Source organism: Chionomys nivalis, chromosome 7, assembly GCF_950005125.1.
Source record: "Chionomys nivalis chromosome 7, mChiNiv1.1, whole genome shotgun sequence".
Taxonomy (NCBI): Eukaryota; Metazoa; Chordata; class Mammalia; order Rodentia; family Cricetidae; genus Chionomys; species Chionomys nivalis.
The window spans coordinates 102172326-102197805 of record NC_080092.1 but is presented as its reverse complement, the minus strand read 5'-3'; the positions used below and the strand labels follow the sequence as shown (position 1 = coordinate 102197805).

The 25480-nt window shown below is 50.4% G+C and overlaps 1 protein-coding gene across 1 annotated transcript; it reads right to left on the bottom strand.

Annotated features, from left to right (window-relative positions):
- Nucleotides 1-10568: 10568 nt before the first annotated feature.
- Nucleotides 10569-24065, bottom strand: Metrnl (meteorin like, glial cell differentiation regulator). The gene is made up of 4 exons (XM_057775454.1): nucleotides 23666-24065; nucleotides 18071-18456; nucleotides 12135-12194; nucleotides 10569-11199 (listed from the first exon to the last, which is right to left on the bottom strand). Exons 1-4 carry the CDS (start codon nucleotides 23842-23844, stop codon nucleotides 10880-10882), a joined length of 945 nt encoding a protein of 314 aa, XP_057631437.1. The 5' UTR covers nucleotides 23845-24065; the 3' UTR covers nucleotides 10569-10879.
- Nucleotides 24066-25480: the final 1415 nt, after the last annotated feature.

The following is a 25480-nucleotide window of genomic DNA, read 5'->3' as shown; positions in this document are numbered from 1 at the left end:
GAGCAGAGAGAACATCATCACCAAGATAAAGATTCTTCGGGCTGAGGAATTCTCCCTCCCTCCCTCATCATCTTCCCCATGACTGTGTGGCCCAATTCTTTCATACAGCAGGTCCTAGGGGTTTTTGCACTAGGCCTTCACTGCTCAAGTTAGAGCATGGGGTGAGGGTTCCTTGCCTTTCCACTGACCACTGGGCCTGAGGCATCCTAAGGAGTAGGATTACCCTTGTAGGTTTAGCTGGACATTCTGATTAATGTGCCTGGCCTAGATCTTCAGGGTCTGCCTTTGTGGAAATTTTGAGGTCTACCCTTACTTGTTTGGGCTGCAGCAAGCACCCCCATCCCAGAGGGCAGAGATGAGGTTCAGCTGCCAAAAGAAATAAGGAGGGGGCTCCCAGCCTAGTTTTCTCCCTAGAGCTCCATCAGGGCTTAGCGTGTTCACAGACCAGGAAGTGAACCATCTGATCGCTCACTGTTCCTTGTCCAGCCGGCCTCTTAGGAAACTTAATGGACTCTTTCTTGGTCTTTCCTAAGCTCCTCCCTGGGAGTCAGAAGAAAAGAGCTTGTTCCTGAGACCCAAATGCCTACCTTTCCTTTGACCCACCTCCTCCCACCCCTACTCTATTATTTCCCACACTCCTACCCTTTCTCAGGCACTAACCCCTTCCTCCTATCTTCTCTTTCTCCTATTGCTTTTGTTTTGTTTTTTTGTTTTTCGAGACAGGGTTTTTCTGTAACTTTGAAGCAGCCTGTCCTGGAACTCATTCTTGTAGACCAGGCTGGCCTCGAACTCACAGAGATCCACCTGCCTCTGCCTCCTGAGTGCTGGGATTAAAGGCGTGTGCCACCACTGCCCAGCTTCTCCTACTGCTTTTTACTTTTACACCCTGCCTTTCCCTTCTCTCTACTTTATAGCCCTCCATCCCCAGCCCTGCTTCCTGATGTGGGCATGACAGTAAGGCACTACTCTTCCACAACAGATTGGTTCCTATGTGCTCATAAGATGCCAGGGCTTGCATAGTCTGGTCAGCTGAGCCCTGACTGGTTTGTGGGGAGGAGCTGGTAGCAGTGGCCAGGAACCAAAGAGGAATATTCATCCTCTCCCTGATGGAGGAAGGTCATTTGTCAATAAACAAACTGCCTTGGCCCATTTGATAGGCTACCCCTTAGGTGGGTGGAGTAGACAGAATAGAATGCTGGGAGGAAGAGGAAGTGAGCTCAGATGCAAGGCAGCTCCTCTCAGAGACAGACGCCATGCTCTCCTCTCCAGAGCAGACGCGATGAAACTCCAACCCAGGATGGATGTAGGCTAGAATCTTCCCGGTAAGCGCACCTGGGGTGCTACATACATGAACAGAAATGGGCCAAGCAGTGTTTAAAAGAATAGAGTTTGTGTGTCGTTATTTTGGGGCATAAGCTAGCCAGGCAACCATGAGCCGGGCTGTGGGAAGAGGCCCGCAGCCCCTACTACATCTCCCCTCATCTTGTGGTCAGGGTCATAAGAGGAGTTCGTAGCTTTATTAATCTATGTGGTTCTTTTGTGGACACAGAGGGTCACCACTTCTAAGAGCAGCTAGAAAGAGGAAGAGGAAGGTCTTTCTGGGTCTTCAGCAAGGTTGTCCTCTATCCACAGCCCTCAACCCAAGTCAAAAGTGAGGCGGTAGGAACTTACAGATCACAAGTGCCAAGGCAGGGGATAGTCAGCTAATCCAGGCTCTTTTAAGTACTGTGGGAGAAGTGGGGCCTGTCATACCCTGGACCACTGGTCATTCAGGATATTCGTGCCCCAGCAAGCATCCAATAGTTCATTGGTATCCTCTTACCAGAGTTGTGGATGGAGTTTTCCACTTGTTTTGACCTTTCAATGGGGCAACCTTTCCCACCTGAAATTCTGGCAAAGCTCCTCAGGTTTGGAAAACCCAGGCCTTATCAGCCTGAGCAGTAGGCCTGCATTCTCCTCAGTGATGACAGTCAACCTGGCCTCACATCCCTCTGACCAAGTTGCCACACTGTTCCCCTGCCTGCAGCCTAGGTTTCTCAGGGGTATGTCTAGGTTAGTTCCCCTGTAGCTCCAAAACCACTGTCTAGCATAAAAGCTTTGAGAGCAAGACTGAGATCTTAGAGGACTTCATACAGTCCTTGGGGAACATCAGACTCAGGTGTCATGGTTGGGGTCACATGGTAACTGAGACCCGGACCCTGCCTGGACTCCATGCAAGATCAGAAGGTAGAATCTGGCGACAGAGTCTGAAACCTACATAGAGCCCTGCCAGTGTGGGCTGCAGGCAGAAGCCAAGGTCTCTTTGACCAATCTGTGCCTTAATCCAAGAAGAACCAGTTGGAGGAGAAACCAGGCTGGGAAATGGACCCCTGAGAGATTTCCTAGACAGCCATTGCCTACCTCACTGCCTAAGGCCTGATATGGGCAGGAAGGGAAACACCCGTCTATAGCCTAGACCACATCTCATCACTCTAAAGGTGGAGCCAGATGAGTGACCACCACCGAGCCTGACACTTCAAAACTGCTTTTTCCTTTGCTGAGAACTTAGTCTGTGCCTGAGCACTGTGAACACCCTCCTAGGAAACCCACCACTCTTATTAACCCCAGCACAGTAGCTAGGTGGGTGGCAGGACAGAGGTGCACAGTGGTCCTGTGTATCAGGCTCCGCAGCAGCATTTGGTAGGCGACCAGTGTCCTAACACTAGTTACCTACAATAGCGGATATGCCCCTGGGTGTTTTCATGCCACCTATAGTTCCTTCATTGCCCTTGGGTTTAGTAAAGTTGCTTTGGGGACTTTCTAGTTCAGTTGGGCAGGTCCAAAAGAAAGAGGCCTTTGGTTGTCTAGCTCTCAGGAGAAGGGGAGGGCCCTGATAGTAGCATGCTACCCTAAACTATGCTACCCTTCTTATGAGTGCCCCTTCCTTCACACCTACCCAATACCTACCTCTTTCCTAGTATCTAGAGAAGCAATAGACCCAGAACAGGAAAATAAAGATCAAAACAGGAGCCACAGGGAAGAAGCAGGTCTAACATTTAACACTTTAAGAATAATAACCTAGGTTGATGTCCAAAAGCATCATGTCTAATGTTGAGTGTCCAATTCTACCTAGAAATTGCTTAGAAGTGATCACAGATTCCAAATGTCTAGCCAAGCCCTGACATTTTGCCTCTAAGATCCTTGGAGTGGGCAGAGTCAGTGCACTGGGGAGATCGTTCCAATACACCTGTGTCTCTCTTCCCAGATCTCTCATACCTCCTCAGGACATCCAAAATCTTTCCCCTTTACCTTTATCTTCCCCAGCCCCAGCCCTGGAAGAGAGGATTCTTGCTCCCAAATCCTGGCTTATTACTATTCATTCTTCCCCACTTCACTTGCCAGGGTTTTCTTGGCGTCCCTCGAATCTGCTCTTAGGCCTCCTCTACACTATAGCCTTAAATCTGCTCATGACACCCTAATGGCCTCACTCTCTCCACTCTTCAGATCTATCTACCCACCCCCACAACTCCACACAGGGTACTATGCCTGCTGGTAGCAAGATGGACATTGGAAAGAAGGAAGTCCTTCATTTACGCAGGGAGCAGAACTTAGAGAATTACGTTAGAAGGTTAACTGGTTAGCTACACTGGGCCAGCAGAAAATGGAACCTCAGATGGATGACAAGAAGTACCACCAAGGATATGTCAGGATGAGCTCTGCTAGACAGAAAGGCCCCAGAAGAGAGGGAAAGTGAAGCCAAGTGAGGAAAGAGAAACTGCCGAGCAGTGTGGCTACAATGGGTGTGAATACACAGACTCTGTCTACTTAGTGAGGGACAGTGAGCTGAGACAGGGCGCCCAAGGCCTCAGTAGATGTCACTGTATTCTCTCCACATAGACACACACACAGATATGCAAGTAGAAATCAACACACATACACACACACAGTCACACTCAAATACCAATATGCCTCTGGAATACATACACACATACAACACACATACATACACACACACAGTCACACTCAAATACCAATATGCCTCTGGGTATTCCACCATAGTTTGGCACAGATATCCCATTTCTTTGTCCTCTTCTCCCAGGCTACAGCTCCACAACCCCAATACGACTCTCACATGGAGACCTGGAATTCTTTTTTGTTGTTGTTAATTTTGGATGTTAGCCATTTTTTTTTCGTCTTTCCTCTGATCAAACTGGTGACTGCAAAGTATGTGACTCGCAAGCAGAATTCTGAAGGTGAGATTCCAGAACTCCGGCCACGATGACCTTACCACCCAATACCTACCTACTCGGAGCTATTTTTATAAATCATTGCCTTTCCTGGTAACAGGGCACAATGGCCCACTGTTCATGCTGGATTCCTCACGTTCTTCAACATCCTTCATTCTGCTCCCACACAGGAGTACAGAGCCACCCCTACCCCCAACCCCTCACCTCCAGCAGCCTTGCTAGTCTGGGCCATGTGCGCCCTGGAAAGCCCTGCCTTGAATCATGCCCTCTCACAGACCATCTGTCCAAAACAACATGGTCCCCGGAGCCACATCCTCCCTAAGACCACATCCTCTCCACAGGGCCACATAGTTTTTTGAAGACTGCATCCTCCCCACAGATTTGCATCCCCAATTGCTGCCATGGCTACTTAGCAACCTCCCATTATCCCTTGTTTGCCTCCTCCTGCTTGGTGGACACTCACCTTTCAAGTCCTAGGAGTGCTAGCCAGACTCAGGGCACTTCCGAAGGTTCAGGACCTAAGAACCCATTGTGTACCAGGGCAACACCTCACTATAGGAACTAAGACTGTATTGCCCTCAGGACTGAAAACCTCTTTGGGAGAGTTCTATCCCAGATGCTCTGGTGGAAAGGCCGAAAGAAGGGCTCTTGGACTCCTCCCAGAAGAGTGAGGAAGTACTTCAGACCAGAAGACCAGAAAAGTCCAAGAATGGCTGCCTGGTCCTTATACAGGACCCAGAGCTATGCCAAGTCTCTCTCTCTCTGGAAAGCTCCAACACTCTGCTCACATACTCATCCTACACACACATAATGGCAGCCCCATAAACTCTGGTCCCTGTACCTAAAATAACCCGTCTTCCACCCATAATGATTGGTTTAGTGTGAGGAGTGAACTGAGACAAGCCACACAGAGCAGGCCTTCCCTCGGCACAAATGAGCGGTCAACAAGGAGGATCCTCGTGTTTTATAAGCTCTTTTAGGACCCTAATTAGCACAGCATTAACTAGCACAAAACAGCATAGAAGAGGCGGACAAGGAAGTGGCAACAGCCAGGCTGGAAATCTAGCCATCACTAACTCCTACCGATACACTCTAGGAGCTGCTGTCCTCAAATTTACCCTGCAGAAAGACATGCAATCGGCTGGGATCAGTTCCCACCACACCTCAGTGGCAACCGCAGCTGCACCTATAGCACTAATGAGGACTTCCCACCCCAACCTGATGGACCAAAGCATCTTGAAACCCCGGGCAAGTTCTCCTAGGCAATGCAGTGCAGAAGTCCTTCCTGGACGCTGGCCTTGGTGCCAGGCTCTCCCAGCAGCCAGCCTTCCTTCTTTCATAGTCCTGGGAGTTCCATACAAGTCCTCCCCAGCTGAGAAAGCACTCGAGAGCCTCATTTCGTGGGCAAAAGCTCATGTCATGGCAAACTTGTCACCACCGACTCAGAGACCTACAGCACAGGCATGTTGTCACAGGTCACTAGGAGTCAGAAGTTGGAACAAAGTCACAGTAGTCTGAACTCATGGTAATACAAACCTGGTTCCTGGATCCCAATTCTTTCCCTGTTCTGGCTTCTGGAAGTACCTATACTCCTAGGCTCACAACTTTCTATCTTCCACTTGATGGAACCCTGTGCTTACACTAGGCCCACTAGAGGATCGAGAATAAACCCCTTCCTTGTGGACAGCTACAACTAACTGTCCTTTGTGTGCCAGGCCCCAGGGTCAGGACAGAACTTCGGGGCCCTGTAAATGGAGGACAAGATTCAGAACAGAGGAGGAAACAACCGCTATGAAACAAAGAAATAGCAATTGCTTTTTGGAAACTCAAGCACTGATCTCAGAGCAGCAAGCAGAGGGATCACTAAAAATCTAAAGAAGGCCTGTGTGCTCTCTTCCCCTGGCCACTTCACATCTGTGTTCCCGAGGAAACCCATAAGCAGAGGGTTAGGGGAGCAAAGCCAGTGACCACAGGTTAGCCAGAGACTAGCTACAGGGAGATGAGTGTCATCATGAGACAGACACTGGCACAATCCTGATGAACATGCTACATGGAAGCATGTCTTTCCTTCTCTACGCTTTTTAATATTTAAAAAATGATCTCAATAGCATTAATTTTATAATCATGGGGGAAATCCTTTAAAAACTGGTGTTGGGGGAAGGTCCTAACTGCATTAAGAAATCATGGTCCTACTAAGAGACTCTGGGTGGAAAATGCCCACCACACATTCCAGACCCACTCCAGAGTCTCTGCTCTGACCTAGAACACTCAGAACCTTCCAGAAGTAGGATTCATGGGTCATGGGTCAAGAACGACTCACGCTCTTGGATGCTTACCATACAACATAACTGCAGGAGTCAGGGTTTAAACCCAGGTGGCAAGACTAGCAGAAGGAAGTTGGAGGCCAGAGGCATGTCTTTGCAGCACTGGTAGATGGTGGAAACCTCTAGAAGGTGGAGTACTGCAGTAGGGGAGGAGCACCAACGGCAGAAGCCAGGTCAGTCTGACTTGTAAGGTCAGCATTGGTGTGGCCACAGCAGGTGACCTGCAGGCAGATCTGTTAGTCTGAGGCTCCAGGTTGCTGAGGCAAGCACGGCATTCCTTGTCTCTACCACAGAGACATCACATCAGGCCACACTTCCTGAGATAAAAACGTGATGACCAATGCTTGTGATCAATTTTTTTTTTTTTTTTTGGTTTTTCGAGACAGGGTTTCTCTGTGGTTTTGGAGCCTATCCTCGAACTAGCTCTGTAGACCAGGCTGGTCTCGAACTCACAGAGATCCGCCTGCCTCTGCCTCCCGAGTGCTGGGATTAAAGGCATGCGCCACCATCGCCCGGCTGCTTGTGATCAATTTTAAGAGACCAACGGGATGTACGTCTTCTTAGAAAGGCTGCTGATCTGCTGATCCCAGGCAGGCAGGCAGGCAAAAGGGAATGTTGATCGTGTCTATAGAAGCTAGCTCACCTACATGTAGTTCTTGCTACCCCAGGACTGTAGCAGTGTGGAACCACCTCAACATGTCAGGGACACCCACACAAACAGCTCGATGATACCCCCATTCTAGTGTTCCACAGGTTGGATAGGGCCTGCTGTACTCCTGTGGCATGTCCCATTCAGAATCCCAAGCAGGTACCACAAAGCAGGAAATGAGATCCAGGACATTTTAGGAACTAGCCAGGGGGTAGGGTCGTGTGTGTGTGTGTGTGTGTGTGTAAGGGTGTAGTTCAGAGGGTGAGGACGATGTAGAAGGAGAGTTTGCCTGTCTGCCAAGGAGACGACAGCCACCACTGCTCCTGGGGCATACAGCCAGTAGGAGGAGGCTTAACAAGCATTCAAAGATGTTCCCACTTCCTTTCTCTAACATGAAACCCCAGCAGGTAGGACTAGGGAGGGAAGGGGCTGCCCGTGCACAGGAAAATGTCCCCATATCCTGAACTAGGCAAGTCACAGCTCCCAAAGAAGCTGGGCTCTCCCACATGCCCGAGGAACCAGAAAGTTCACAGATTTCTCATAACTTGACCAGGAGGCAGCAACTCCAAGAACAGGGCCTGTGAACTGAGACGCGGACAAAAGTTGCAACCACACATTTAAAAGAGAAAAGGGAGTAGAAGAATCGAGGTGTCTGGGCTTGGTACCTATAGCAGGATACAACACAAGGCACAGGAAAGGGAGCAGGAAGAGGACAGGGGACAGCACAGGGGGCAGGACTGGGAGAGTGCGGACCCCGTACAGTAGAGGGGACAGTGCAGGGATGTGGGACAAAACGGGAGGTGGGGGCAGTGCAGGAGCAGGAAACGGTGCGGATGGCCGGAACAAGATAAAGAGAGACAAGGAGAGAGAAACCAGTTCAGGGGAACGAACAGTTGGGGGCCGTGTATGGAACTAGAACACGGGACGAGGGAGAAGTGAAGAGAAAAGGGATAAGGTATGAGGGGGCTGCATGTGTCAGTCGGAGATTGTGGAAGGAGGGGTTGGAGTCAGGGGCTTGTCGGAAAGCCGCCGCCGACACGGAGCAATGAAGGTGAAGGGCCCCATCCAGGAGTGTGAGGCCTCTCCCAGTCCGCCGAGGGCACACCACTGGTCCACTGCTGCCCTGCCGCCGGGGATCCACAGTATTTTACTTAATCCATTACAGGTAAGAAAGGTGAAATCTGGGGCACGGGTGGGCCAGGACTTGAGGTTCCTACATGGCTCCCCTTTGACCTCTGGATAGAGTCACAGAGTAGCATCCACAATTTCATGGCAGATGCTAAGGTTCAGTTCTCTGAGGAGGCAGCTTCACCTAAACACCATGGCTCCCACCTAGTACCATGCCCTTTCCCCAACTCTGGTTCTGTCCCAGTACCAAGCAGCTTAGGCCATGGGAATGTTCCCACAAGGAACTGGGTATCCACCTAGACATCCCTGTTACATGTAAGGAGTTGTCTATAAGTTGTCTATAAGCCTCTTGGGTCCTTCCCCAGCTCCAGCCAAGGCTCTACCAAAGAGACCATTTTTTCACCTGTTGGGAAGCCCAGTTCTCTCTCATCTTGTGCAAAGGGCCTCACCCCCAGGTATGTCAAAAGCTGAGGCCATTCACTTGAATCTAGTAAGGCTGACCCCAATCTCCTGTAGAGACAGATGGTAGCCAACACACCATTCCTGTTCTGCAGCTTCCTGTAGGCCGAGAGGAGGAACTAGGAGGGGCTCAAATGGGCATGGCTTCTGTGTGACCTAGTCCTGCTAACATAAGGTACCATAATCACCAGGCACAGCAGGGCCCAGCCCATCACAAATTGCTGCTTCACGTCCTCACCCATCGGCACCTGCTTCTTGTCGTGACCTGCAGACCTATACCAGGTCAAGTTGAGCTGGCACACGCTAGCGTGGTGCACACCTACACTGGCACACCAGCCTGGTGCTCACTGGCCGTATCAGTCTCTCCTTGGTCTGGCCTCAGAAACCGCAAGGGAAGAAGCACCTGGTGAATAAAGAAAACGATTAGGTCTGTTTACCCTTGAGGGCCACAGCTGGAGGGGGAGGGGATCCCCCAACATGCCTCAAGACCTGGGAAGGGCCACTGAGTTCTCAGAACTTCCTCAGGAGGCAGCAACTCCCAGGAACTGATGAGGTCCTAGTCAGGACTCTAGCAGGAGAGGACCTGTGAGCTGGGACACAGAGGTGAAATACAACCCATGCCAAACTCCCTATACTGGAGTGAATTTTTTTTTTCTTTTTAAAGTGTGTGTGTGTGTGTGTGTGTGTGTGTCTGTGTGTGTCTGTGTGTGTGTGTGTGCTATAACGACCGCCCTGAGCTGGTGTTATGGACAATTACCAGGGACCCAACATGAATGCTGGGACCCAAACAGGTCCTTTGTAGGAGTAGCAAGTGCTCTTAACCACCAAGGATCTCTCCAGCCCCGAGGATGAGTATTCTTCCTCCAGATTTGATGTTCACTGTAGCCTCTGTGACCTAGTTGAAAATGGAGTCATAATCATGTGAGGATGAGGTCATCAGGGTGGGCCCCAAATCAATGACCTGTGTCCTCCGAAGACAGAAATTTGACACAGACACAAGGGTGGGCCCTAAATCGATGACCTGCATCCTCTGAAGACAGAAATTATACACAGACACATAAAAAGCAGTCCCGTGGAAGAAAGCAACACCAGAGTAAAATGGTCAAGGCCAAGGATGCCTGGAGTCACCAGATGCCCCTCCTGGAATCTCCAGTGGAAATGTGGTCCTGTTCATACCCACTCTGGCTTCCAGGATTGTACAAATTAAAGCCTGATGTTTAAGCCTCAATTTGTGGAGATTTTTTTTTTTTTTTTTTTTTTTTTTTTACCACAGAAAAAACTCACACCCTCTGAAGAAATGAGGCCATTAAGTAGGCTAGGTCCCTTGGTACCCCAAGATTTGCTCTGTGCATTGGGGAAACCTGGGGTCAAAGGACAAGTACTGGCTCAGCGGAAAATGTGTGGAGAGATGCAGAAGGTGGCCTGGTAGGAGCAGGAGAGGAACATGTACCTAAAGCTAGGCAGCACCATGCAGAATTGTCATGGGAGAAAGAGGTCTTGGGATAACAGTACCACAGCTGAGCAGAGAACCTTCAATGCAGGGACCCATCTGATGGGATTAGATGGATATAGCAGTGTGCTCAGATCCGGGTCTTTATTCTCTGGAACGGAAGAAGCCTACAGTCTAGGACAGTTCCCAACTGCAGAGATGGTCTTTAAAAATCAGGAACAAAATGAAAAGAAAATGAAAAAGTATTTGCTCCATACATTTCTATCACAAGGATAACCAAGGTGAGTGGTAACCATGGAAACCCCCCAGCCATCACTGCGCACCAAACCTAGCTCCCACCAGACCAAAGGCAATGGCTAAAGTTAACTTTCTAAAAAACACCATTAAATGGCACACCAAAGGCATCTTCAGACACAAGAGCTTGTTTGCTATGTACATTCTTTTTTACAAAAAATATAATAACTTAGTTTGAAGTTTACAGCATTTCCAATGGGTCAGGGCATCCTTGACTGAGACCCAACAGGTCAGAGCAGCATGTACCTCTCCAGTTTGAGCACCAGGCTGGGCCCATGCCACCACCCTGCAGACTCTACCGGGATCTGATAGAGCAACTGAGGACACAAACCTCATTTCATCCTGCAGGTCACTCCATCTTGATCTCACATGGGTTTATGCCCCTCTCCTCTGCATCCCTGTACATCCTTTGAAAGTCACTAAAGCGTGGGGCACACCCAAGCTGTGCCTCCCCAAAGTGCACATGTCCGGTGAAGAGGAATTCTCCATGGCCTGGCCGGACACCACACTCCAGCAGTGTCGTGACATGGCCCAGCCAATGCCCACTGCCCTCGGGAGCTGGCTGGAAGACCCTGCTCTTCTGCCGGTGGAGCCTGCTCACTCGCAGGGAGATGACTGAAGCTTGCTGCTCTGGCACATGTGTGACATCCTGGATGAAGCCTTGGACAACTGCAGAGAAAGCAGACAGAGGTCAGCAGATCTAAAGGGCACTGTCAACAATGGCAGGCACATATAGCATATGTCAACCTGGGCATGTCCTGGCCTATCAAAGATATTAGAACCTGGACCTGAACCCACCCTGTCAGCCTTTGGAGAACTCAGTCCATGATACTGACAGTGTCAGACAAAGGTATTCCACTGAGCACCAGCTAAATACCACATGCTCTTCAGGTAAGAACAAAAAATATAAGCAAAATGCTCCTCGGTTCTGGGTCCTATCAGGTTTCACAGCGCAGCTCACAGAACAAGAATGATGTGAGGAGAAGGGACAGGGAATGACTCGTTTTGGGTGGTTGGTTAGGGCCTAGAAAGTAGAGAAACAAAGAGTCAAGATCCCACCAAGTGATAGTTCCTGGTTTTTGAATAAGAGTTTGAGTAGGGCCAGTTGGGCCTGAGCTTAGGGTAGCCACTATTATGGTAGCAGTTTAGCAAGGACCATGACCAAGAAAAGCACTGTGCAAACATCCCTGACTCCAGAAAGGTCTCCAAAACCCCAACCACCTGGATGAGGAATGGGCAGAGCTCTGAACAGGGGCTGGCACAGGGACACAGCAGACTGCCCTCTGAACTATGTTCCCAGAGAACTTCTGAAAAGTTACTGGGAACCTATGGACTCCCAGAGTCCCCAGGAAGTTGTGAGCTGGTTTGCACAATGAGAACACACTGACACACCTAGATTGCAAACCAAAGCTCTGCCTGCATACATGGTGTGCAGACTTCGCTTAGTGCACACAGTGCACTGCTCCCTGTGAGTCCAGGGTGAGGCCAGGTTGGGCAGCTTCAGCACCACCCCCCAACACACACACACACACACACACACACGAATCATTGCTGACTTGGGAAAGCCCTCAGACCCTGGATAGACAACCACAGGATAGACTTACCAAAGTCACTGGTACAGATGGCAAGGAGGACCTCAGTGTCACTGCATGGCCGACATGGGGCTGGGGAGGAAAGAACAGGGTGGATGATACAACCCAGACAACGCTGGTTAGTCATCGACCCTCCCAAGCCCTGACACCACAGAAGATAAAAGGCCTGCCTCCCTGCCCTACATCTGAGGACGTATGTTAGAATGAGACAAAGTCCAGGTGAAACTTATGACCACTCTAACTCTACCCTGAGGTGATCAGCAAAGCAGGAGTCACAAGAACAACTTCTCTCAAGACAGACACCAATTCCAGGTGATCACTCCTGTGTTGAGATTGTTGATGTAGTTACAAATAAGCAACAACTCAACTCATTTAAAAACAAAACAACAACAAAACAAAATTGTTATTAAATGACTATCACAATGCAAAACACCCCCAGCTGAACTAAAACCATGTGCCTATACCACCCAACCAAGGTACCCTCCCCCAGTTTCCATATCCACATCCTAAAATGACACGGCATCCTACTGGAAAAAAAGACTCCCTATGGCAGTATGATGCCCTCCTCCCCAGAACATAGCCCCAGTGGAGAATCTCACTCAGTCCATCTTCCCCAGGCATTTCCTACAAGAACCAAGGCTAAGAGTCTGCAAAGGGGGTGCTAATGTGAGTTGGAGGTGAATGGAGAAATCTGTCTGCTGTGGGTATGGAGTCTCGGGTTGGGGCCATCAGTTTAACCCTACCCTAGGCCTCACCGAGACTTGGGACAAGTTACTTATCAGAGCCCATCAAACTGAGTCCTCCTCACAGAACTCAGGCTTGAAGCAATCAAAACCTGGGGTCTGGCATCTTACACAGAGCCCAGAGATACAGACACTCTTAGAATGAGCTACCCCACGAGGGGATTACTTCTTATACAGCCCAGTTCTCCAGAGATCGCCCTCTCCTGCCCTTTGCACCACTTCCCTTGGTGTGGAACAGAAACCGTGGCTCAGCAGCTTTTCCACAGAGCACTCAGAGTGGATTCAGGAAGATGGAAGCTTGCTATTTGCTGTGAATTATGTCTCAAGACTTCGTGCTCAGTTTCCTGCTTGGGGCCAAGTTCTCCAAATAAACAGAAACCCTGAAGTATGAAGTCTCAGTAGATAAATTTCTCTGGGGCCATTCCCTTGCAAAGACTTTGGGGCAGTCATTGTCTTAGGAGAGCTTGGTCCTGGAGAAACTCATACTATCCACACGCCTAGAGGCCACACAGCCTGACCCAGAGCGCTGGTGACTTGGCCCCAGGGGAACCAAGACAACACTCACACTCTGTGGGCGGAGGGCAAGCAGGCCAAGTGTTTTCAGGCCAACAGGAGTTCAGAGAAGCTTTATGAGGTTCTGAAAGAGTAAGCCTGTGACAGAGCCTTAGGGTTTACAGCGTCCCAGCCAAGTAGGGCTCTCTGTGGACCCTTGGGCTGGGTGCGTCTGGGGCCCTATCCTTTGGTCCTACCCCAGAAAGGGGGGTGGGGCGGGGTGCCTCCCAGCCTCAGCACTTGCTGACTCACCCACCCACTCACCTGCCAGCACTTTGGCTTCTATTTAGTTATCAGAAAAGGGAGAAGCCGCAGAACAAGTACAACCTGTTGGCATCAGCGTAGCCCATCAGAAAATCAAGCACTACCACCCCCACGTGAGCTTTACAGTCCGGACACTTTGCCGAGGAGACCTGGATGCAGCCAGACTCCTGGAAGCTGCGGTTTGCTGGTCCGTTGGACGTCCACCCTCAACCCTAGTGGCTTGCAGCTCCTTTCCTCCCTGGAATATTTGCTGGGGTCATCATAGTCCCCAGCACTGGGGGTTACCTGACCACCAACTCTCAAGTTGCTGAGGTGTGTGGTTTCTGTAGCATTCTATTCATTCTCATACTAACTAGGAACCAGTGGTTCATACTGGTGTGGGCAGACATGGGTCTGTTTGGCACCAGACCAGTGTCCACAGGCAGGTATTGACCCTGGTGACCAAGCCTAGCTGAGGGTCCCCTTCAGGATAGAGGGCAGCAGAGGCTAGGGAAAGGGTTGAAAGTTGGAGGCAACAGTCCCCAGAAGCTACCCTAAAACAACTCAGAGTTGAGAGTTACCTAAGTTGAACCAGGGCAGCAACTTGCAGTGGAAAGGCGCTGAGGGGCAGGGACCCTAGGCCTGGGGATGTAGCCTAAAACAAGTCCAGGAGTTTTCCTTCTCTGTGAATCATATGGCTCAGAGCTCAGGTGCTAGCTTCAGAGAACATGTAGAGACCATTCATCCCCTTTAGTTGTGCTTGCCCTGGCTCACAGCTACTTGCAGGAGATGCTCCTTTGTCAGGCTAGTGAGACTGCAGAGCTGTACCAGCCTCCACGAGCCGGTGCCATGAGCTAGCTAGCAGTCCACCTGGAGGCACCCCTGTTCTAATTCTGAGCTTCACCTTTGCAGAAACTCAAAGTAGATGATAAAGACCTCCACTTATTAAATGATCAAGTTCATAGCAGCTGTAAAATGTGCTGGTCGCAGATGCCGGCATCACATTTCCTGGGAGCCACTTTGGAAACCAGGCAGGAAAGTGCATCAAAGAAATCAAATGAGGATAAAGAAAAAGAATCTAAGGGAGCCTCCTGAGGACACCTGAAGAGTCAGGCGAGGGCTCAGTCTGGGTACAGCTACCAAAAGCAGAGGAAAGCAGGGAAAGCAAACACAGGTAAGAATTGCTGGGTGCTAGAAAAGTCTGCAGACCTTGCAAGCCAGACAAACTGGTGTCGGGGCAACACTGCCCAAGGAAGACAGTCAGGATGACACATACAGTTCCAAAGCAAAAATCTTACACACCAAAGCCCTTTCAGGTCCCTAGTACACTTTGTGACAGATAGTTGGTGCTGTGATTTAACAGGAGCAGAGCAGCAAGACTGGGAGCTGAGGTCTAGGCTCCTTCACTGATCACCACCACCAGGTTCCAGCAGAAGGATGGAGACCCAGGGGTTCTCTGAACCCTTCATCCTAGCAAGGAAGTCAATGGAGACAACACCCTTCTTTATCCAGGGTTGGGAGAGGGTTAAGACACAAAATAATTACAAGGTAATTTTGGCCTGAGAAATCACCAAGGCAGGAACCGACCAGAGGAACATGCCTTTTGTTCTTCGGCTTCCAGGACACAATGCTTAGTTCCACTTCAAGACCATGGTGGCACACATCTTTAATCCCAGCACTCTAGAGGCAGAGGCAAGTGGATCTCTGTGACTTTAAGGACAGCCTGGTCTACATAGCAGCAAGTTCCAGGACAGCCAAAGTTACATAGTAAAGAGACCCTGTCTCAACAAAACAAACAAAAAAGACAAGGCCATCAACCCTCACACCACCAGGGCCATGCCCTCACTCTGAGGCTACCAAAGGTGCGTGGGCAGTGGAGCTCCATATAGCTTCTCAAGCCTATGAGCAACAAACAAATCAGGATTTGGAAAGAATAGGCAGACATGCTCAGAAGTAGCAGGCTCCACCCTGTGAGCCCTGTGAGCCAGTAACATCAATGACAATGAGAAGTGTCCTGCTGTCCACCTCTTCATCTGTGTGTCCGAAATGCCACTGTTGGCACCAACCCCCTCACTTGGCCTCTCCACAGCAATGGCCTACGTCATGAGCCTGCCAGAATGGAATGAAACGAGAACCCACACAAACTGTACCTGTTCCCTGGAACAGACAAACCCCACAGTCATTTCTCTTACATAGCTGAGCCAAGGGAGGTCAGCCTCCAGATGGAGTTTTATCTGTAGTCAGATGCAGGGCCTTTAGTATTCTGCCAGATTTTCCTAAGGGTCAGAGGTAGTGCCACTGCCCAGATATCCTGAGCAAGGTCACAGGGGCAGCAGATACAGGGCAAGCAGCCAAATCCGGCATCCCAGATGCTGGGGTCACCTCTCCTAGGACCTATCTGTGCCCCTGCAACAGCACTGTACCCCACTGACCTGGTCTTTTTGGTTCTGATGCAGCTCACAAGTCAACTACACAATCCTAGTGGACAAATACTACAAACGCTCTGATAGAACTACCCTAGAGCAGTGACAGGTTCCCTCCGTTCTCGCTGGGGAGCAAGGCTCACGTGCACATGCACAGGTTTCCACACCGTTGCACACTCACACATTCTCTCATGTACTCTCATCTGGGTTCCAGCCCACGGCATCACTATTCTCTTGAGTCAGCACAAATGAAGCTGATTCATCTAAGAGCTTGTTAGCCTCTGGCACAACCATCCAGGTCAGGTGCATTCTTTCTTCTCTGACTGATACTGCATTAACGCTGCTTATATCTTAGTTCTGAAACCACACCAAGGCCAGAGCAGAAGAGGAAAAGACTGTGCTGGCCATAGAGACCTTGGGCGCTGCCCCAATCTGAGCAGGGCAATGGCCAACACTAACATTCCACATTACATACCCATTCCTTAGGCACAAATAGCCCATGATCCTCACTCCCCAAGCAAGCCAAATGTCCAGGTTGAGACCATCTTAACCCTGAGACTTAGGTAGTGCTCCTGGGAAGGGTGGCACCCAGCTCTAGGTAATACAGGTGTCTATGACTGCTTTCAGGCAATCCTAGGGTTGGGCCAGAGCTAATAGCCACCTTAGTCTGAGACCCTGTCCTGAGTTCTGATAGTCACTGTGTAGTAACTGGCACTGGCAAGGTGTGGAAAGTCACTCAGGTTTGATTTCAGACATCCAGGGCCAAGCCGGTGTATGTTCTAGGGAACCCTGAGGCTCAAACACAACAAAGTCCTAGGCACAGGGATGGCATGACATTTTAACTGTTTGACTGCCTTGTGTGAGATCTGGTGGCCTGAGAGGTGCATTGAGTACCGAATACAGCACTACAGCTACATACCTATGCCAGGGCTACTGCCTTCCTGAAACGCCGGGAGAAGCTGAGGCCACTCAACTGACCCCCACAGGTCTCCTTCCCTTAGCCTTAAAGTGCAGACATTGAAGCAGCAAGCAGTAAGGATCAGAGAGGAGAGAGGACAGCTCTTAGGATCTATCAGTCACTCTCATTTATGACCAAAGAAAGAAGACTCTGATGGAGAGATTCCCTAACGTAGGGTTCTGATGCTGGCATCTCTCTACTACCCACCCACAAAGCCACACGATCCTTGATGCAATTTACCTTACATACAGAAAAACATCTGCTTGAGTCAAAACAAAGCAAACAAACAAAACCAAAGCCAAGCCCAGAGCTTCAGTTATTAGGCAGACATACACCTCATCTGGCATTCACCTGGTCTGGGAGAAATGCATACCAGAACCTCATCATCAGTCACAAAGCTGACCCTGCATTGGTTCCTGAGGCTGCTATTCTGTCCCAGTGGAGAGTTCCTCCCAGGCTCATCTACCTCCGTCCCTAGCAGGCACCTCAGCTCCATGCAGGAGCCTCTCCATTAGGTTCCTGGCTCTATCTTGTGGAGATGGAGCTTACGTGATTTTCTCAATCCTGATTAATATCCATTCACAAAAGCCTCTGGGATATCACAGCTTTATACCATTCTGTTCTCCACCCAAAACTATTTCAAGGTTATGGCAGACACTAAAAACCCGAGCCAGTTTGTAGAAGTCCCATCCCCCATCTCAAATGGGTTGTAAAGGGTCCTTTAGGGATCAGACCATACGCCATTCTCAGGGAACCACCTCACTTCCCTCATGTCAGAATCTCCAGAAACCAGAAGTCTTCTTAAAGGGGGTCTTGGCTGAAAAGACTGCATTAATTTTAAGGTTCGATATTCTTTTACCCTGCAGTCCTCAGTACGACAGAGGGCTCATGGGACAAGCATGCTACATTGAAGCCACAGACACAGGAACGTTTCACAGAGGTGAATAAGGGAGAGGGTAGGAAGAGTAACTATGCAAACCTCCACTCTTACCTGAGAAAAGGCAGCAGGACCCTGAACAGGGTACTTACCAGACAGCACATGCAGGTCCAGTCCCCTCTGCCTACTCATCAGCTCATACTGGAAGCCTGTGGTCCTCCTGCTGATGTCCTGCTGGGGTGTTGCCTCCACAAAGAGGCCACCCTGTTCTAGGTTGAAGCATTGCACCTGGCCAGGTTCACCACCAATGTCCCGTACCAACAGTCTAAGTTCTCCAGTTTTTTCCAAATAAATATTGGCCCCAGAGGAGTCCCTGAAAGGTTTGATGCACACAGTGAGGTTCCTGGCTGGTGAGAAGGTGTTGGGCCGCAGGTTAACGATGAGCGCCCCAGTTGGGTACATCCACTCCACGGAGCCTGCCGAGCACCGCAGGTAGACCTGCTCCACCTCCTTGCTGTGTGCTTCTCGGGTCAGCCCACTGTGGGAAGAGGGGACAGAGTCAGGCAACCTCACTGCAAAGATTCCCATTGCATTAACCCATATACAAGTCTCACTCAGGGGCCATTTGTACTCACCTGACGTGTTCAGGTACCCACCGCTCTTAACTTCCACTGAACCTACTCCAAGAGCCAAAGCGGAGTCAGGTCAAAGCTCTGATGGTACAAGCCATGCTGGCTCCCCAGACCCTAGCTACTCCCCATACAGCACCACAGGGCACCAGAGTCTTAGCTGGTTCCCTAGCCAAGGAAATGGCACCAGGAAGTTATAGCAAGGATGCTCTAGGTTTTCCAAAACACGGAAGAAAGCACACCAGCAGGACCACTACACCAGCTAAGGTTTCAAATCACTCAAGGGAGTGGAAGGTAAGGATAAACCTTGCATGAAGTGTGTGTACTGCATATGTAATCACATATTCCAGAGAGCAACTTACAAACCAGCTGGAGGAGTTAGGCACAGGAAATAAGAAATTTCGATTTTCCATAAGTCAGTGATCTGACCACTTTTTTTATTCATTTTCAAACCTGAATTGTCATATCACCAGTCATATTTTAAGAAAATAAACCCAAGGGCCATTAAAGCACGATTCATTATAAGGGCAAAGGAAACATCCCTGGGGTAGGGGTTGGGGAGAAGTCTAAGGACAAGAGAACCTTTGGAAGGGCAAAGTCGTACGGTTCCTAAAGGAATAATCTGGCCCCTCAAACGCCAAATGAAAGAAAGGAGACACATAGTATGCAACACCCTCGGGAGGCAGTGTTGTTTTCAAAAAAATCGAAGCTGCCGAAAATGTAGTAGTTTCTCCTGCACAGACTAAAAAGCAAAAGTCAGCCTGTTGCTAAGGTTACATCATAACCACAAGTGGTCTTGGAAAGAAACCAGTGACTTCAGCTAAGAGTTCTATTACATGAGTTTGGTTCTGATCAGATCTCAGACAGGTTCACCCACATTCTTGGGATTTTTATGCAAAATAAAAAGGTTCTATCCAGAACCTAGACTGAGTGAATTACCAGAAGCCCTTCCTGCAGGGAGAAAATGCATAACACATGCCATACCTTTACTGCTAGTGACTCATGCTTCCGGCACCCAAAACCTCATTTTGTATATAAGGACTGCAGGAGTCTAGGACTGTAAGTCACCCCGCAGACCACATCAGAGAGAAGCATTGTGGGTGAACCCCTCCTGACCTGCTTCTCACCCCCCCACAGCTCTGGGCCAGGCAACAGCCAGCACTACCATGACATACATGTGGAACAAACTTAGAAATTACAGTCAATAAAACTCACACAAATTCATCCGACACCTATGTAGGAATTTGGGCATAATTATAGTGTGAAAATTGGACTAAATGGCGAGTAGCTGACACACGTGGCTAAAACCTAATCGTGTTTGTTTTTCCTCTCCTGTCTCCAGCATCAAGGGACAGCTGACACTTGGACCAGGCCAGTCACAAACCTCAACTCTCTTCCATAGAAAGCACCTAGCAGTGGAGGCCTCACTACAGATGTTCTGTGAGCCTCAGATCACTGAGCCCCAGGGAAGCAGAAGTGGACAAAAAGGAAGACTATCCTCCATCCACAACACAGGAGGGCAGAAGGAACCCAAGGGAACAAGGGGCCAGACCACAATGCCCAGATTAGAGGTTGCCACCCCAGCAGCCACATGCACTGTGTTGGCCACTGTATTCCACTTAATTGTAAAGAATATGAAGGCAGGGTACCCACAGAAACAAGGTACCTGTTAGCTCACCTCTACTCAGGTCTCACTAGCTAAGGGAAGGACTAAGTGTCCATCCCAGGCCAAGCGAGAGTCTTCCCTCATACTCCTAAAAATATTAAGGTTAACAAGAGAGATTTCACATCAAAACTAGTGCCATGTGCATAATCCATTTAGACAAGCAGGAATCAAAGCAAAGGGACCCTCAGCCTAGGACCAGACAGATCTATGAAGAAGTCACAACCAGCCATGCAGGTTCCCACAGGAACACCTAATACCCTAAATTTCCATTTCCAATATCCAGCATCATAAACAAAAGTACATCCTAAATGCCCATTGATCAACAGGACTTTATCATCTTCATGAGATGTAGATGATGCACCAGCTACACAAAATAAAGCAGTCACGTTCCACTGCTGCTATTAAAGCTGCGCTACAGACAGAGCTGATCCTAGTCTATACCATAGAGTTGACAAGGCTGAACCGATCACAGATTAAACTGAATGAATGGTATGCATGGGTGTGTGTGTGTGCCCCCCAAAGAACAACCCAACATTTTTTACCCTGGCACAGGCTGGACAAGCACTGTACCATCAAGCCATACCACCAGCACAATGTTTTGTTTTGTTTATTTCCCTCAGCGAGGGTCACCACCCAGATGAATTCCCATCTGAGCAGCCCTGTGAGACAAACTGTAAATTCCAAGTTGGTATGAGGACTCGCTGAGGTGAGCTGGGTTTGCTCAGGTGCACTACTCATACTGGGACAAGACAAGGGTCCCTAGAAAGGTTTTAGATTCAAGTGAAACCTAAAGGCTCTGCTGCCAAGTTCAGCCTTTCATTTCCTACCGTGCAAGGCAGCCCAGGTGTAACCACACCTGCCATGCGCCTGCTGGTAATAGTGGGAAAGTTCATGGTCCACCTTTATAGCACCAGCTAATAAACAGAGAAAGGGATTTCAAAATTTCCAATTTGGAGCCGGGCGGTGGTGGCGTACGCCTTTAATCCCAGCACTCGGGAGGCAGAGGCAGGCGGATCTCTGTAAGTTCGAGACCAGCCTGGTCTACAGAGTAGTTCCAGGACAGGCTCCAAAGCCACAGAGAAACCCTGTCTCAAAAAAAAAAAAAAAAAAAAAAAAATTCCAATTTGATTTCTTGGAAACACCCACAGCCTACATGAGTTAAGTGGAGTGGCCAGTGCTATGGACAGCAACTCCCTTTTTTTTTAATTATTTATTTATTATGTATACAGTATACAATATTCTGTCTGTATGTCTGCAGATCAGAAGAGGGCACCAGACCCCATTACAGATGGTTGTGAGCCACCATGTGGTTGCAGGGAATTGAACTCAGGACCTTTGGAAGTGGTTAAGTGCTCTTAACCACTGAGCCATCTCTCCAGCCCCAGCAACTCCCTTTCTATCAGAGGCTAGGAGTCGACATTTTGAGACTTGCTCTACTCAGTGATTTGTTAGACTAGTTGGCAAAAAAAGGCATAAACACTGTGGAGTCGCAAACACACCGGCACACTGAGCAGTAGTATATTGAAGTGGGGACAATGGCTGTAACACAAGAGACTCTTAAGTGTTCTCCCAATCCCACATACCTACCTACAACTATCAGGTACCTTCAGCTGTCCTCTGCCAAGCTGTGCCTAGGAAAAGAGGCCCTTCAAAGGAATCCCAAAATAGAAATGAGTTTGTGGGGATGGGGAGGAAACATTAAGTGTGACCAGTTACTGGACACTTCCCACAGCTAACACACACTTGGAAGCCCTTGGCCTGGCTCTGAAGGTGGGCAGGGGAGAGAGGGAATCCAAGGGGACAGATAGTCAGCTCACAATGCCCAGACATGAGTTTGAGAGCTGCCATCCCAGCAGTCACATGAATTATGTAGTCATCTGGTTCCACTTAATTGGAAGGACCGACATGAGAGTGGCCCGCAGAAATAAGGTGTCTTAGTTTATCTCTGCTCAATCCCTCACCACAGATGCCTGGGCTCAGGAAAAGGTGGTCTTTCAGGCACACAGTCTTCTGGGAACCTGGAAGAAAACCAAGTTTCTGGAAACCTCATTCAAAGGCAGGAGTTCGGTTTCTGGTTTTGGTCTGTCGGAACAAGGCACCCCAAGACCTGAAGCTAGCTAGAGTCCACTGATTCAGTAGTGAGGCTGTGAGCAGAGAATTAATTACCATCGGGAAAAGGGCAGCCCCATAAGAGCTCAACATCACAGGCTCATGGCCAGCCCTGTGACGGCGCCAGCATTCCCAAGGCCAGTCCTCCCCCAGACCCCATCTGCCCTTGTCTGCCCAACTTCTACTAACTCCCTGCTCTTGCTGGACAGAAGGGATTTCTACTGGAGAGAGAGGGCTAAAACTCCCTGAAAGGAGGTGCAGGAGCTCTCTGGAGGCAGCGCTCAGCAGGAGTCACTATGAGGGTTGACGGAGGTCTCCGTGGTTTCCTCGGAAAGTTAGGCACTGTAAGTGTACAAGATAACTTTGGGTGTCCTGCTTACGCAGAGCCTGGGCACCGCTCAACATCCAGCCTTAGAAAACCCTCTTCACCAAAATCACCCGTCACACACACTTGCCCGCATGAACCCTCTACACTGTTGTCTGTGCATCCGACCAGACCGTGTACCGCCACCGGCCTGCGCAGGCGCCCTGCCCATGGTATGAGCCACACCAGACCCCCTACTGCCGCCCCCAGCCCACGTTTTCATCCGAGACCCGCATCTGCGCAGCGCGCTGGGCAAACCGCTGAATTGGCAACTTGCAGTGTATAAAACTGGCTCTGCAAAGAGAGGGGGCCGGCCGCTGCGCCTGGCGCGCCCTCAGTGTCCAGGGCAGCTACGACTCCTCAGGCACCCCGCCCGCGCACACTTGTGACTTGCGCTCCTTTCCACACGTCACACTTCAGTTAAAACAACAACAGAAAGTCTTCGGCTGTCACCGTTGATGGGGACCAGAGGGGAGGCGTCACCGGGAACCCCGCGTCTGCCTGCCAAGGGCGGCTTGACCTTCACCGAGCGGGCGTGGGGCTCTACCCTACAGCATTTCGCCCGCGGACAGGTGTCGACCCGGTCTCGTTGTCCCACAGACGTGACTGGTGCTGAGGTCTATACGGGTCGCGTTTGGCTCCGTGATCTCCGCGCCACGGCTGTCCCTCTCGATGTGCACAGGACCAAACCTTCACTAGGAGTCAAAAATCCCAACCGATGGAGCCCCGAATCCTAAGCCGGCGGAGCTAAGGAAACCCACTAAGGCAGAGATACGCGCACGGAGAGTGGGCGTCTTCCGAGATGCGACCCAAATGCAACCAACTCTTTTGTTCTGAAACCAGGGCTAGGGCGGGGGGTCACCGGACTTGGCCAGCACCGCGGTCCCTACCCTGCCGCCTTCAGCAGCTCTGCATCTCGCAGCCTAGGGCTCTGAGCCAGGTCCAAGCAGTCCACGCTGGAATCGCCGGCAAGACTCACCTCCCCTTCCAGCTGCACAGGTCACTGGAGTACTGCGCGCTCGCGCCGCCCAGCAGCAGTAGCAGCAGCAGCAGCGGCGGCGGCGGCAGCAGCAGCGGGGGCGGGCCGGGCCCAGAGCCGGGGGACCGAGGCCACTGTTGCCCCGCTCGCCTCCGGGCCGCCCACGCCGCACCCCGCATGCTGTGGCTGGGTCTGCGTCCGGCGCGCGCCGGCACCCACTTAGTAGACTCTAGAGCCAGTGCGGCCGGCGGCGTGGGTCTGTGTGCCGGCTGATCACGTCGCGCGTCTGCAGCCCATCCCTGCTCGCCCCTGGCCGCCCACCACAGGAGCCGCCGGAGCCGCCCAAGCTGCAACCAGAGAAGTGCGCCGGCTGCCGCTAGAACCTCTGAGCTGGCAAGTTCCAGGCCCCCGGTCTGGCTCAGCTGGGGGGCGGAATCGCGAAGCCGCCCCGCCCTCGTCCGAGCTCCGCCCCCGCCTGGCCTTCGGCCGGGGCTAGCAGTTCCGCCCAGCGTGCCAGCTCACAGATCAGCGTCCTGCCTGCTCCGGCCTGGAACGCCCTGGTATCATGCAGCACATACACAGTGGTCAGCATCTCGCGGCACAGGACACAGGAAAGTGTACCTCGGAGTGAGACGAACGAAGACGCTGCAGAGGGGGGCGCGCGCGAAGGACCGGAATGAGGTCCAGGAGGAGGACTAGGGCTGGAGCTCAGAAGCTGTAGGAGTAAAGAAACCTGCGACTCTGCCAGAAGCTAGATTCCATCCTTGTGGCCTTGAGGAGTGCAGTAGGGCCTCATTGTCGGGTAACCCTCACACCTTACCAGGAGTGGTTTTGTGGACTTCCTGACACCCTCCCTTAACCCTCCCTGAACTCAAAATTTGCCTTGGTGGAGATAGACTCTGCCATTTGTTAAGAGTTGGCAGGTTCTGCGAGGTGAGACTCTGGAGCATCCGATCCACAGAAAGGCCTCAGGTGTGCAGTCGCCAGGCCACATTTCCAAGGGACCTGTGGTCTCTGTGTCTGATGTGCACTTTATCATCTTGAAGCTGAGGTTTGAGGCTGGATGCTTCTTTACAGTGGAACCTCTCTTAGGCAGTGTAGGACTTTAGCATCCTTCAATCTCGGCACCCATTCTATGTATCAATAGTATCTCCCCTCCTACTCCCAGGATTGAAAACTCAAATGGTCTCCAAACATCTCTCCCACAGAAACACAAAATAACCATCTGAGAGCCCAATCTGGCAATGAAGGAGGGCTGTTCTTCTAGCGTCTTCCTTCTGTGGATATCATATGAAGATCCTAACATTTCTCGGGAGAGTGATACAGGAGCAGAACAGAAATGGGGAGGTAGGGAGACACTCTCTCTGCCCTGGAACTTGATTCAGAAAAGCCAAGGAGAAGGTGATGATGCAGGCGCTTTTAGCGGCCTCTGTTTGCTCACCTGAGCTCCAAAGCCCCAAACAACATCAAATGATGGAAGAAATTGGTGTGGATGCATTTCAGGAGGGATTTCAAGAGATTGGTGGAGAGGGGAGGTTGTAGGATGCCCCTGTTCACGAGGAGAGAACTAAAAGTTTAGTTTATTGGATGGTTATCATACTGAGATTTATGAGTCTTCAGGACAGAGGAAGAGCCAGCACCACCTGTGGATTCAAAGCCACTAACGAGAGCTCAGAAAAGGTGAAAAGCCTGCAGAGCTAGAAAAGACTTCAAGAATCAGTGTAGAACAGTCCTACAATTGAACAGGTCTTTCTACTCCACTAAAACCCAGAACTGAAACCCCGAATAGCATATAAAGCGATGTCACCCTGAAAT

What these genes read in the sequence shown, in the direction of transcription:
- Metrnl (XM_057775454.1), bottom strand. Translation starts at nt 23,844, where the DNA reads ATGCGGGGTGCGGCGTGGGCGGCCCGGAGGCGAGCGGGGCAACAGTGG. An exon ending in CTGTGCAGCTGGAAGGGGAG is followed by an intron (nt 18,457 to 23,665) that starts GTGAGTCTTGCC and finishes CTCTTCCCACAG; the next exon opens with TGGGCTGACCCGAGAAGCAC. An exon ending in CATCTGTACCAGTGACTTTG is followed by an intron (nt 11,200 to 12,134) that starts GTAAGTCTATCC and finishes CTTTCTCTGCAG; the next exon opens with TTGTCCAAGGCTTCATCCAG.